At 40.2% G+C, this 15,286-nt stretch overlaps 1 protein-coding gene across 4 annotated transcripts in view; it reads right to left on the bottom strand.

The window, feature by feature from the left end:
- Nucleotides 1-10,022: 10,022 nt before the first annotated feature.
- Nucleotides 10,023-15,286, bottom strand: part of LOC135513864 (dedicator of cytokinesis protein 8-like) — a 137,392-nt gene continuing 132,128 nt past the window's right edge. For all 4 annotated transcript variants that reach the window (XM_064936837.1, XM_064936838.1, XM_064936841.1 and 1 more), the window contains 2 exons: nucleotides 14,265-14,432; nucleotides 10,023-13,887 (listed from right to left, as the gene is read on the bottom strand). In XM_064936837.1, coding sequence (XP_064792909.1) covers nucleotides 13,836-13,887; nucleotides 14,265-14,432 — 220 coding nt within the window. In that variant the 3' untranslated portion in view covers nucleotides 10,023-13,835. The remainder of the gene's footprint in view (nucleotides 13,888-14,264; nucleotides 14,433-15,286) is intronic.

The following is a 15,286-nucleotide window of genomic DNA, read 5'->3' as shown; positions in this document are numbered from 1 at the left end:
ATGTTCCTGATTACAGAAGTGAGTGCTAAGGGGCGACAGTCATTTAGTTCAGTTACCTTACAGTAAACAACCTCCATCTTACTGTTCATGGGATATGCACAGACTTAGTTAAACTACTGTACAGTTTGTTTCACCCTGAGAGCAAACACAAACAGTCCTATACACTGAGAGTACAAAACATTTCCATTACATAAACTGACCAGCATAGCTGAGGGAAGTAGGGGTGCTGAGCGTGCTGCTGCAGCACCCCCCCCCCCCCCAAAAAATGAAATAAATATTTGATGTTTTTCCCCTTTGGCTTAATTTATTTTCAGCACCCCCACCCCAAACTACTTCCAGCAGCTATGCTGACCAGGTGAATCCAGGTGAAAGCTACACTATATGGCCAAAAGTATGTAGACACTCCTTCAAATTAGTGGATTCGGTTATTTCAGCAACACCCATTGATGCCAGAACTTTGGCAGTAGAATGGCCCGTAATGAAGAGCTCAATGACTTTCAACGTGGCACCGTCATACGATACCAACCTTTCCAACAAGTTAGTTTGTCAAATTTCTGCCCTGATAGAGCTGCCGCAGTAAGTTCTATTATTGTGAAGTGGAAACTTCTAGGAGCAACAACGGCTCAGCCGCAAAGTAGTAGGCCACACAAGATTACAAAATGGGACCGGTGAGTGCTAAAAGGGCGTAAAAAAATGATCTGTCCTCAGTTGCAACCCTCACTACCGAGTTCCAAACTGTCTCTGGAAAAAACGTCAGCACAAGAACCGTTCGTCGGCAGCTTCATGAAATGGATTTTCATGGCCGAGCAGCCATACACAAGTCTAATATCACCATACGCAATACCAAGCATTGGCTGGAGTAGTGTAAAGCTTGCCGCCATTCGACTCTGGAGCACTGGAAGCGCGTTCTCTAGAGTGATGAATCACTTTTCACCATCTGGCAGTCCGACAGACAGATCTGGGTTTGGCAGACGCCAGGAGAATGCTACCTGCCCCAATGAATAGTGCCAAGTTTGGTAGAGGAGGAATAATGGAATAATGTTTTTCATGGTTCGGACTAGGCCCCTTAGTTCCAGTGAAGGGATATCTTAACGCTACAGCATACAATGACAGGTGAATCTGTGCTCCCAACTTTTTTGCAGTAGTTTGGGGAAGGCCCTTTCCTGTTTTAGCATGACAATGGCCCCATGCACAAAGCGAGGTCTATACAGAAATTGTTTGTCGAGATTGGTGTGGAAGAACTTGACTGGCCTGCCCAGAGCCCTGACCTCTACCCCATCGAACACCTTTGGGATGAATTCGAACGTCGACTGCAAGCCAGGCCTAATCGTCCAACATCGGTGACCAATCTCACTAATGCTCGTGGCTGAATGGCAGCAAGTCCCCGCAGCAATGTTCCAACATCTAGTGGAAAGCATTCCCTTAAGAGTGGAGGCTGCTTTAGCAGCAGAGGGGCACCAACTCCATATTAATGCCCATGATTTTGGAATAATATGTTTGACGAGCAGTTGTCCCAGCCCAATCTCCGGGGCCAGGGTCAGGCTCCAGTCCCAGGCCCATCTCCACGGGCAGGCTCTAGGAAGATCCCCACAGTAGCAGGAATGACCTGGAGTGGAGGTGTATGTCCACGTCCTGGATGTGGTCTGTGTTGGCTCTGAGTGGTATCCATGGCTCATAGGTGTGAGCACAGATGCTGGGAGACGAGAAGCAAGTACATGGAGTGAAGATTTAATGGATAAACGGACATGAAACACACCACGGACAGCGTTTGGACAAGGGAAACATAACGACATGAATGCAGACACGGAGAAGAAACTGAGGAAGTGACAAATATAGGGGAGGCAATCAATAAGGTAGTAGAGTCCAGGTGAGTCCCATGAAGCGCTGAAGCGCGTAACGATGGTGACAGGTGTGCGTAATGATGGGCCGTCTGGCATCATCGAGGTGGAGCAGACGTGCCAGTAGGTCAGAGTTATTCTAGTCAATTTTAGAGAGGAAAACAATGTCAATCAATCAACTGACAGATCATTCAATCAATTGACAAATTAACCAATCAATCAATATGTATACAGTACATCTCAACCCTTTTAGCCTGGTAAGGTTGTCCACATGGGCCTGACAAACATGTATCTTTTATCTAGAATACCACCAAGACACATCCAGCCTCTGTCTTCATCTGTAAATCTTGGATAATTATGCTTGACAAGTTGATTTAATGCACTGTCCTTCTTCCAGCAAATGACTTAGCAAAATGCCTGTTTTATATTGCTTTTATTGCATAAACTCAAACCATTAGATCTCCAAATCAAAGTACTTTCCATTCCTAGAATAGAATGATATGACACAAAGCAATGCATCAATCTTCAACACAGTTTATCTAATTGACTGACTGGAAATCGTAAAAACAACTAAATTAAATAGCCAATACTGCCAACATTTAAAATCCTTTTTGAGTCTAAAGCAACTCAAAACCAAAATCAAATTCCATTACTTTTTAGATGCTATCATTTTATCTAGCGTCGTATACTGATATGAACTATGTATCTTCTTTATTAATGTTCAATTAATATCAGAAATTATTGTTGTTATTTGGGGATATTTCTTGTGTGAAAAAAATATGTTTAAAACCCTGCACAGATCAAGTCCTGGCTTGAAGTGTGTGTGCTGCAGTGGCGAACTGTAAAAGAGAAAACTCTGTCAAGCTCACATTGTTGACATTGACAAATTCCTACTGGGTGCACAAACAGGAAAACAAGTTTCATAATCACGTCTCACAAGTGTTTATCAAGAGCTGGCTGACCAAGCTCCAACAAGCAAACTGTTTCTGTACAGTAAACTGAAGGTCCCCTATAAAAGCCAGCCATCCAGACACTTTGCTGTTACAACCCCTAGCTACCGTTTCCATGTGCCGTGCTCCGGGCCCAGGGTTATGGAGGCTTGGCAGGCCAAAGCTGCAATTACACTTTACAGTGTGAATTCCTCACACGTCTCTCCAAAAGTAAGTAGTGGAATAAAATCACACTGACACACCGAGACAGAGCTGGCAAGCACCACCCTCGGTGCAAATGTATGGCCTTGGTGGCTGATCTTGATATGACGCTTTAGGTTATTTTGGCAATGTGTTATTGGAAAAGCTGGAAGGTGCAAGGTTGCAGGTTTGAGTCCCACTTGGGCTACCTCACAAATGTGCTACTATCTGTTATCATGGAATGTGGTTATTTATCAGTATTCAGTAATTGGGCTAGTGACAGTTGTACGTACTGGTGGTGGTGCAGTGACAGGTTGAATATCTGCATCACTGAGGGGACGTAATGTGAAAACAGTAACTTGTGGAGACGTACCATCTGTATTTATTCCTGTGTTGTTGGTTTTTTTTTAATCTATTTTTTTCTACTGTTTCTATAAAAAAAAATCTGCATTGTTGGGAAGGGCCTGTGAGTAAGCATTTCACTGTTGTTAACCAGGCAAGTGACAAATAAAATGTGATTTTAAGTAGTGGGCTATGCTTAAAGGCTGTCACCGAGCTCATAAGTATGTGATTAAGATCATGCCCAAACTGGACATGATGATCCACATTAAAGGAAAATTCCACAAAAAAATATACATTTTGGTATTTGTTTCATCAGTGTACTGTTGATACAGTCCCACAATGTTTTTATGTCAGCAATCAAGTTTTCAAGAAAAGTAAAAAGCATCATACTGTGACACTTTTTTTGAAAGTTGTATATCTTGAAAACGTGATTGTTGACATGCAAAACATTTTGGGACTGTATCAACTGGGCACCCAGACGGTGAACCAATGTGGAATAGACGTAGAATTGACGTCTGTGCCCAGTTCGGAGCGAACTAATGAAATAAATACCAAAATATACAGTCGTTTTTGAGTGGTATTTTCCTTTAATGATCCTTCCTTTGTGACAGGATTGACTATCATCTGCACATCAAACAGGTTTAGATCACTTCTGCAAAGACATCTAGCCTTAAGAACAAAGAAGAAATTCCAGATGGAATTCAACAGCAGAGTCCTAAACCTTTATGTAATGAGTAGGCAGCCTACAATAATGAATACTCCACCCACACTCTTTGGGTTGCCACTCATGCACTGTGAATAGTTGATACTTTTACGGCATGATAAATGTCACTGACATTTATGTCAACTTGTTGAAGGTATTTCCACCATTGAGGCATTTTGGTTCATTTAAGACTGTAGCCTAATCTCTTACTTGTTTTTCACATATTCATATCAGAGGAGACTGGTGGGAGGAGCTATTGGAGGACGAGCTCTTTGTAATAATGGCGGGAATGGAGTCAAACGTGGTTTCTATTCATTGCCCTCCATCCATTAAAATGACCCTGTCCTCCTATAGCTCATCCCACCAGCCTCATCTGATTCATACAGTATATTATATTATGGTATGCTCCATATTAGGATTCATACATGGGTGGTGAGAGATGGGAAAAAATATAAATCACCATTAAAATGCAAGGATGATCATGCCTTGTGAGAATTGTTTGGTTTGTTACTGATCATTAAATGAAAAACAGACTGATGATCCCCTCTTTAGATATTTATGAATGTAAAGCATATTTGAAATAATTATTCTGTAGATTTCAAATGACTCGTAGGGATGCAGCCATGGGTGGGCCACCCACCCACTGGGTTGCCAGGCCCAGCCAAACAGAATTAGTTTTCCCCCACAAAATGGCCTTATTACAGAAATAAATATACTTCTCAGACATTCTTGCAGTCAGCATTCCAATTGAACGTTCCATAAAAAATTGAGACATCTGTGGCATTGTGTTGTGTGACAAAAGTGCACATTTTAGAGGGGCCTTTTATTGCCCCCCAGCACAAGGTGCACCTGTGTAATAATTATAATGTTTAATCAGCTTCTTGATATGCCACACCTGTCAGGTGGATGGATTATCTTGGCTAAGGAGAAACACTCACTAACAGGGATATAAACAAATGTGCACAACATTTTTGCTAAATAAAATGGGAAATCTCTGGGACTTTGTATTTCAGCTAAATGAAACATGGGACCAACACTTTACATGTTGTGTTTATATTTTTTGTTCAGTATAGATACATGTTTCCTTGGTCTAGATCCAGGGCAGAGCTGTAACTAGTTCCCTGCAACTGGGGATAGGGCCTAAATATGAATTTAGAAAAATGCACGTACAGGAAAATTACCTGTTTTTCAAGGCACTGATGATACTCTGTCCTTGGAGAGGTGTGGTGTATTTTCCATTTATTCAATTATTTTGTATATTTTTTTAAAGGTAAGCTTTGCATTTTTTATTGTGAATTGTGGTTAGGATATAGGCAAACAATGGAAAGAATAGATAAGATACAAATAATCATGTTTAAAATGTTTCCCGGTCAAAACAATTTGCTCATATATTATTTGTTTTTGTTTTGGTGTTCTACGCTCCACACTGCCCTTTCCCACCTGGACAAAGGGAACACCTATGTGAGAACGCTGTTCATTGACTACAGCTCAGCATTCAACACCATGGTGCCCACAAAGCTCATCACCATGGGACTAAACACCTCCCTCTGCAACTGGATCCTGGGCTTCCTGGTGGTCTGCCCACAGGTGGTAAGAGTAGGCAACAACACATCTGCCATGCTGATCCTCAACACCAGGGCCCCTCAGGGGTGTATGCTTAGTCCCCTCCTGTACGTTTCACCTCTGACTGCATGGCCAAGCATGACTCCAACACCATCATTACGTTTGCTGATGACACAACAGTGGTAGGCCTGATCACCGACAACGATGAGACAGCCTATAGGGAGGAGGTCAGATACCTGGCAGTGTGGTGCCAGGACAATAACATCTCCCTCAATGTGAGCAAGACAAAGAAGATGATCATAGACTACAGGAAAAGGAGGGCCAAACAGGCCCCCATTAACATCGGCTGTAGTGGAGCTGGTCGAGAGTTTCAAGTTCCTTGGTGTACACATCACTAATAAATAATCATGGTCCAAACACACCAAGACAGTCGTGAAGAGGGCACGACAACCACTTTTCCCCCTCAGGAGACTGAAAAGATTGGGCATGGGTCCCCAGATCCTCAAAAATGTCAACAACTGCACCATCGAGAGCATCCTGACCGGTTGCATCATTGCCTTATATGGCAACTGCTTGGCCTCTGACTGTTACGCTCTACAGAGGGTAGTGCGTACAGCCCAGTACTTCCTGCCATCCAGGACCTATATACTAGGCGTGTCAGAGGAAGGCCCAAAAAATAGTCAAAGACTCCAGTCACCCAAGTCATAAACTGTTATCTCTGCTACCAAATGGCAAGCGGTACCAGAGTGCCAAGTCTAGGTCCAAAAGGCTCCTCAACAGCTTCAACCTCCAAGCTATAAGACTGCTAATCAAATTGCCACCCGGACTATTTCCATCGACTGCTGCTACTCGCTGTTTATTATCTATGCATAATCACTTCACTCCTATCTACTGTACATGTATAAATTACCTTAAGTATCCTGAATACTTATGTGATTGTAATAACAGTTTTAAAAAATAAAATAAAAATAAAAAGTTTTTGCTTTGTCATTACGGGGTGTTGTGTGTAGATTGATGGGGGAAAAAGTAATACATTATAGAAAAAGGCTGTAACGTAACAAAATGTGGAAAAAGTCTGCATACTTTCCGATGGCACTGTATATAAAGCACAATATGATGAGGTTGCTTATCTGAGTGTAGTGGTCAGGGATACCTAAGATCTAGAGTATATTCTGTATCTTCTAAAGCTACAGTACTTAGCTTCACATTCCAATTCAATTGTCATCCATGTAACTGGAGGTGGAGAGTGATCCAACATTTGCCACTACTGAGGAAAGTCTGCTAAATGACTTAAATGTAAATGTAAAATGAAAGTATATATTTTGCAACGTGAGTCCTCTAGGCCTATGCTACTGTAGGTCTAATGATAATGTAGTGATAAGTGGAGGAACAATGACCACAGGGAAGATGACATATTTCAAGTTGAATTGCTTCAAGTGCATAACATTGATGTGTGCATGGCATTGATATGTGTGCATGACAATAATCTAAAATCCCACATTTCCAATAAAGCACTGAAGAAGAAAAACAAGAAAAGGAAAAACAAGGGTTCCAGTGATTATTGATAGACCACTGTAGCCTGTCCTATACTCACCGTCACTTAGGCTGTGTTTACTTAGTCAGCTCAATTCGGATCTTTTCTTTTCACTCATTGGTATTCTGACCTATCAGATTAGCTCTGAAAAAGATCTGATGTGAAAAGATCTGATGTGATTGGTCAAAAGACCAATGAGTGGAAAAATATCAGAATTGGGCTGCCTGTGTAAACACAGCCTTAATGTACTACTTTGCAGCTTCATTGTAACAGAACACAATAGAATGTGAATGAATGCCCATAAGTATTTAGCATCAGAGTATTGAGTCTTCCTAGTAGAATTACAAAGGATTTCTTTATTGGAATGCATGAGGTTCTACAACATGACGTCAACAAACAGACAAGACTAAGAGCCTGGGTATACTTAAAACCTTGTTCATACAGTAAATATATTGTACGTTGGCATCCTAATACATCATTTTTTCATAAGTATTTTAACTGTATTGATATGTGCCTTGACTTTGTCACATTCAGTCATCGTAACCACAATTGTTTCAATATTGTTATTGGCCACTAAACTGATACTGTATATTATCTCAAATATTTATTTTCATTAGGAAAATTACAAAATGTATCATAACTGTAAACATTCATCTATTATTTCTCTCTGTGCAAATCCAGAAATGCCACTTGGGTTTGGTTGGTGGCCTTAGTTAAGTTATACAGAGACTTCAGAAAGTATTCTCGCCCTTTTTCCAATTTGTTTTTGTTATAGCCTGAAAGTAAAATGGATTATTTAGAGAACAGAAGAAAAAAAATCACTGGCCTACACACACACACACACACACACACACACAATACACCATAATGTCCAAATGGAATTATGTTTTGGGACATTTTTACAAATTAATTCAGATGAAAAGCTAAAATGTCTTAAGTATTCAACCGCTTTGTTATGGCAAGCCTATATGAATTCATAATAAATTGCATGGACTAACAGGGTTTAACAGGATTTTTTTAATGACTACCTCATTGCTGTACCCCACACATTCAATTATCTGTAAAGGTTGCTCAGTCGAACAGTGAATTTCAAACACAGATTCAACCATAAGACCAGGGAGATTTTACAATGCTTTGCAAACAAGGATAGCTATTGGTAGATGGGTAAAAAAAATGGAGGAAAAAAAAGATAGAATATCCCTTTGAGCATGGTGAAGTTATTAATTACACTATCAGTGGTGTATCAATACACCCAGTCACTACAAAGATACAGGCGTCCTTCTTAACTCAGTTGCCGGAGAAAAAAGAAAACCGCTCAGAGATTTCATCATGAGCCCAATGGTGTTTTTAAAACAGTTAGAGTTTAATGGCTGTGACAGGAGACAACTGAGGATGGATCAACAACATTTTAGTTACTCCGCAATACTAACCTAATTGACAGAGTGAAAAGAATGAAGCCTAATAATAAAAATATTCCAAAACAAAGTGTTATGTTTGGGGCAAATCCAATACAACACATTACGGAGTACCACTCTCCATTTTTTCAAGTATAGTGGTGGCTGTATTATGTTATGGGTATGCTTGTAATCGTTAAGGACTGAGGAGTTTTCAGGCAAAATCCTAGAAAACCTGGTTCAGTCTGCTTTCCACCAGACACGGGAGGATGAATTCACCTTTCAGGAGGACAGTAACCTAAAACACAAGGCCAAATCTACACGGGAGTTGCTTACCAAGAAGACAGTGCATGTTCCTAAGTCGCCGAGTTCCAGTGACTTAAATCTACTTGTCTTGAAAATGGTTGTCTACCAATGATCAACAACTACTTTGACAGAGCTTGAAATTTTTTGAAAGGAATAAATGGGCAAATGTTGCACAATCCAGGTGTGTAAAGCTTGTAGAGACCCAGAAAGACACAGCTGTAATCACTGCCAAAGGTGCTTCTGCAAAGTATTGACTCAGGGGTGTGAATACGTATGTAAGTAGATAAAGAGCTTCATTGCCAAAATCCCAAAGTATCCCTTTAAGGTCATTGAAGGCCCAGGGAAGTCGTCTGTAAAATTCTGTATTTAATTTTCAATAAATTGGCAAAAATGTCTGAAAACATGTTTTCACTTTGTCATTATAGGATATTGTGTGTAGATGGGTGAGGAAAAAAAATATTTTATCAATTTTGAATTCAGGCTGCAACAACAAAATGTGGAATAAGTTAAAGGGTATGACTACATTCTGAAGGCACTGTATGTACCATGACTAATTTGTGAACTCATAATAAATTAATCTCCATGAGTATCTACACAGCCAATTATGTCTAACAAACATATATAACAAACATAGCATCACGAGTTAACTGAGGAATTACATGTTTACAGTGTGAGAGTCTGTAGGGTTGTACACATACGAGTGCAAGTACAGATTCCCTTTTGCAGAGAACAGAGTAAATTATCATCAGTTATTGATCATAAATTGGAGAACAGAGTGATTTATCATCAGTCATGAGTCAGAACAGAGTGATTTGTCAGGACAACGACAAAAAGTAAACACACAGTCTTGCACAGCTTACCATGTGGGGAGACACAATTCTGTCCCATTCAAAATCATATTTTCCCTAACCCCTAAACCTAATCCGTACTCTTGCCCTAACCCTAACCCAAAAACCTAACCTTAACCCCTAACATAGTTCTAACACTATTTCTAACCTTAACCCTAAACTCCCTAGAAATTTGACCTTGTGGGGACTAATAAAATGTCCCCAGTTGGTCAAATTTTTGTTTGTTTACTATTCTTGCGGGGATTTCTGGTCTCCACAAGAATAACTGAACACTTCCACACACACACACACACACACACACACACACACACACACACACACACACACACACACACACACACACACACACACACACACACACACACACACACACACACACACACACACACACACACACACACACACACACACACACACACACACACACACACACACACACACACACACACACACACACCTGGACCTGCAAGGACCTTAAAGGGATACTTTGGGATTTTGGCAATGAAGCCCTTTATCTACTTCCTCAGAGTCAGATGAACTCATGGATACCACCATTTTTATGTCTTTGCATCCAGTATGAAGAAAGCTGGAGGTAGTTTTGCGAGACAATTCTAACTAGCGTTACCGCAATTACTGGTATCTAAGTCAATGACGAGGCATGTAAATGTTGTGTCCATAGGCCATTCATTTAACATAAAAAGAAATATATAATATTAAATCACACAACTCTTACCCTTCTTTTGACCCAGAAATATTTGTGTTGCAAACTATTAAATTAAGGGAGTTAATGAGCTCTAAAGTGACAAAATATCCTTCAGTGTAACTGTCCAGGTTAAAATTTGAATGACAAGTGTTTTTAAAATGTAGAAATTCATCCTAAAAATGTAAATGAACACCCATGGCATAATTGTGTTAGTGTTTGGAACAATATATAGAATAATGGGCGACATACTGTATCTAAAAAATATTGAACTTTAATAACTTTTGTCCGGACTTCTGCGCTTCATCAATGTCATTCAGTAAATTACAGGAAGGACACTCAACAAGTACCGCACTTACACAAATGACTGATGATTGGCTGAGAGAAATTGATGATAAAATGATTGTGTGCGCCGTCTTGTTGGACTTCAGTGCAGCTTTTGACATTATTGATAGTTTGCTGCTGGAAAAATGCACGTGTTATGGCTTTACACCCCCTGCTATTTTTTTTACCTTTATTTTACTAGGCAAGTCAGTTAAGAACAAATTCTTATTTTCAATGACGGCCTAGGAACAGTGGGTTAACTGCCTGTTCAGGGGCAGAACTACAGATTTGTCCCTTGTCAGCTCGGGGATTTGAACTTGCAATGCTCTAACCACTAGGCTACCCTGCCGCCCCCTATAATGTGGATAAAGAGTTACTTGTCTAACAGAACACAGAGGGTGTTCTTTAATGGAAGCCTGTCCAACATAATCCAGGTAGAATCAGGAATTCCACAGAGTAGCTGTTAAGGCCCCTTGCTTTTTTCCATTTTTAGTAATGACATACCACTGACCCTGAGTAAAGCCAGAGTGTCTATGTATGCGGATGACTCAACACTATACACATCAGCTACTACAGTGACTGAAATGACTGCAACACTCAAAGAGCTGCAGTTAGTTTCAGAGTGGTTGGCAAGGAATAAGTTTGCCCTAAATATTTATAGCATTGTATCTGGAACAAAACACTCACTGAACCCTAAACCTCAATTAAATCTTGTAATAAATAATTTGGAAATTGAGCAAGTTGAGATGACAAAACTGCTTGGAGTAACTTTAGATTGTAAACTGTCATGGTCAAAACATATTGATGCAATAGTAGCTAAGACGGTGAGAAGTCTGTCTATAATAAAGCGATGCTCTGCCTTCTTAACAACACTATCAACAAGGCATGTCCGACAGGCCCTAGTTTTGTCGCGCCTTGACTACTGTTCTGTCGTGTGGTCAGCTGCCACAAAAAAATTAAATAAAAAGAACAGGGCAGCACAGCTGGCCCTTGGATGTACACAGAGAGCTAATATTAATAATATGCATGCCAATCTCTACTTGCTCATCACTACTTTTATTTAGGAGAGGTATTGACATGTTGAATGCACTGAGCTGTCTGTCTAAACTACTGGCACACAGCTTGCACACATTCATACCCCACAAGAGATCTCTTCACAGTCCCCAAGTCCAGAACAGACTATGGGAGGCACACAGTACTACATAGAGCCATGACTACATGGAACTCTATTCTGCATCAAGTAACTGACACAAGCAGTAAAATTAGTTAGAAAAACACCTTGTGGAACAGCGTGGACTGTGAAACAACAAACATTGGCACAGACACATGCACACGATAACATACACACACACACGATAACATACACACTATACATACACATGTATTTACTACTGTAGATATGTGGTAGTGGTGAAGAAGGGGCCTGAGGGCACACAGTGTGTTGTGAAATCTGTCAATGTAATGTAATGTTTTAAAATTGTATAAACTGCCTTAATTTTGTTGGACACCAGGAAGAGTAGCTGCTGTTTGTCAGCAGCTAATGGGGATCCATAATAAATACAAATACAAAAGGTATTGTTTTCATGCTATTGTCAGCAACAGAATAGAATATAATAGGATATAAAGCTGGGTGGATAACACTTAACATTAAGTTGACTATTACACTGTAGTTATGTTTGGTTAATATAATATTACGCACACGCTTACGTAATTATGGATTCCAAATGGATTATGAATTATAATCATTAATAGCTGCTTCACGTTTGGGACACTTTATGAAATATCTAGACTCTACAAGTTTGAATTGAAGTAGGTTGATGGGCATTTTATGTAGCTATTTTGTGTCGGCATCTTGAAATTGCATTTGTGTACCTGCATTGAATATACATTCACCAGTTAGAGTGTAACAATGCAGAATTGCAACATTAACTATCATGTAATAATCGTGCAATAATGCAACTTAATGCAACGTAAAGTGTTGCTGCATACTCAAATTATAGTAAAATGATTATTATTAACATTAGCAACGAAATAGTAGTAAACCATGTTTGAGAGAGAAAGGGGGAGGGAGTTGATGTAACTTTTAAACTTTGATTAAGTGTTATCATAGTATAGCCTACTAATAACATTTAATGGATGCGAATCCTATTCTGTGCCAGTGTCATTCAGGGAAACAAAATATTTTCATAGAGTATAACACCAGTATTTTATATTAAAATACAATAACTTTGTTTTGTTGACTCAGAGACAAAAACAAATCTCAAAGCATGAATGAAAGATATTTTCATAGATTTTTGCATTTTTTTCAGTGTAAGGCAGGAGGTTTTTGTAAAAAACCTGCAACATATTTTGAGTTGTACCTGTGGCACATCAAATATGTGGTATTCAAAATAAAATGTCATTTTTTCGGGGTAGTTCTATTTCTGCCAGTCTAAGCATGGATATTTAACCTTGTGATTATGAAAAATGGGCAAAAAAATGTATCAAATAAAAAAACAGTAAGGTACATTTATATGAAATCACAATAAAAATGAATTATTGGCTTTATTCTTGAATATAACTAATATGGGCATAGGTGACACTCCAATTAACATTAAAAAAAGCATTTTAGGGAATTGTAATTGCTGTTTTGTTTTTTTGCTACTTTGAAAACCTTATACGTCTTTGACCCATCTACTAGCATGCCAACAGTTACCAAAGACTTCCAGCCATTGCGCTAACGCTAGTTGGCAGTTGAACTAACGCTAGTTAGCAACTTCCTTCAAGCTGCCCACAGAGGCATAAAAATGGTATCCAGAAGTTCATTTGACTCTGGGGAAGTAGATAAAGGGCTTCATTGCCAACATCCTGAAGTATCCCTTAAATGTGGAACTTGTACTCGTCTTTCTCAAACCCACAGTAGTTTGCAGCATCGTTAGGACTAGCAGTAATCATAGAACTCAAGAGAACTAGCAATGTTGTGTTATTGATTCAGATATTATATAAGTCCTCCGTGTAATCATGTGTACACTACTGCTCTTCCATGGTGAATGAGGACTGCTAGCTCCCCTCTGCTCTCCCTCTTCCCTTTGCCGCCTTTTCTACTTTTACAGCATCCTTTTTCTCTCTGGCCTCTGGAGCATTCCCTCAGATAGAGAAGTCTGTCTGGCTGTCTCAGGAGTTTTCCTCCAGTGCTCTGCGGAAACTGAGCCGTTTGACGGAATCCCTTTGGATGGGACAGCAGAGAAGATGAGGAGGGGGAGAGAGAGGAGGAGAGGAAACTATTCAATTACATTTGCATGGGGGCATAGGCAACATGAAAATACAACACAGCAGCTGTCAGATTCTTTCAGATGACATAAGCAAGCAGGACTGTTAATAGGATTAACACGAAACTAAAATGAACATTCCTGTGGTGTTCATAATGGAACTATTTTCCCTATATACAGTAGTGCACTACTTTGGACCAGGGGCCATAGTGGTATAGGGAATGGGGTGCCATTTGGGACGAAACCATAAACCTCCTCCGTTTCCAAACATTTCCCCTCACATTTGGGCCCGAATGGACTCAACCCTGCATTGCGCACTTTGATGATCCGTTACCTGTTCCCCAGGCGTGGTTTGATGGGTTTGTAGAGCTCGGGTATCTTCCTCTCCAGCATGGGCCGCAAGTTCTCTCTCAGACGGTTGTAGTTCTTCTTCAACTCCTGTTGGTACTCCTTCTGGTCCAACGTGATCAGGTGCTTGTTCTTCTCCACAGCCTCACCACACCTACAGAGGAACAAGGGGGGGGGGGGGGGGACATAGAACGTGTCCAAAATGGAACCCTATTCCCTATGTACAGTAGACCAGGGTCCATAAAGTAGTGCACTATATACACTGTAGGGAATATGGTACCATTTGGGATATAACCATGCTGTGTCTCAAGTCTTGAATGAGTTCCTCTAGTCACCTTCATCACTCAACACTGACCTGACATTACTTTCATTCATCTTCATGAGGATGTTCATGCATCCATTTCATTTCCTTATTTTCTTTTCATGCATTTCAGTTTATTTCCTGAATGAACTATGTGACCGACATGGATTTGTCCCCAAATCAGTTCACATTGGCATTTAATAATTGTTTCACCTTATTAAGCAACCTGTGTGTCCACCTGTATTAGATGTTCAGTCTTTCTCTGAGCCTTGCTTCCTTTTTTAGTACAGGATTGCTCAAGGAAGGAACGTGTATCTTGTAGTACTGTGCTGAGAGTGGCAGGGAGTATAGCGATCCATGCCCAAACACAGTACCCTGTGGTTGAACCTCATTTCAGAGGACAGGTACGGTACGGGGCCTGGTCTGCCCGCAGTCACAATTACAACATACATAATGGATAAACGAGGCAGAGGGAAATGGAAATATGAAGATGCTTATAAAACACATGGTTGCACTTCTCTCCCCTTTTAATGCAAGTAATATGAAAAATGTAATGTAACAGAATACAGTAAATGCATAGGGACTGCTGAAAAAAAGGGGGCTGGGGGGAAAAAGCATTTCACTCCCCCCCGAAAAACCTCAGATCAGTTGATGTGTTGCTACTAGCTAGCCATCGTCCTTGCAGCCCAAATAGCAGCTTGAGAAGT

Source organism: Oncorhynchus masou, chromosome 25 (genome assembly GCF_036934945.1).
Source record: "Oncorhynchus masou masou isolate Uvic2021 chromosome 25, UVic_Omas_1.1, whole genome shotgun sequence".
NCBI lineage: Eukaryota > Metazoa > Chordata > Actinopteri > Salmoniformes > Salmonidae > Oncorhynchus > Oncorhynchus masou.
This window is presented reverse-complemented; position numbering and strand designations above follow the sequence as displayed.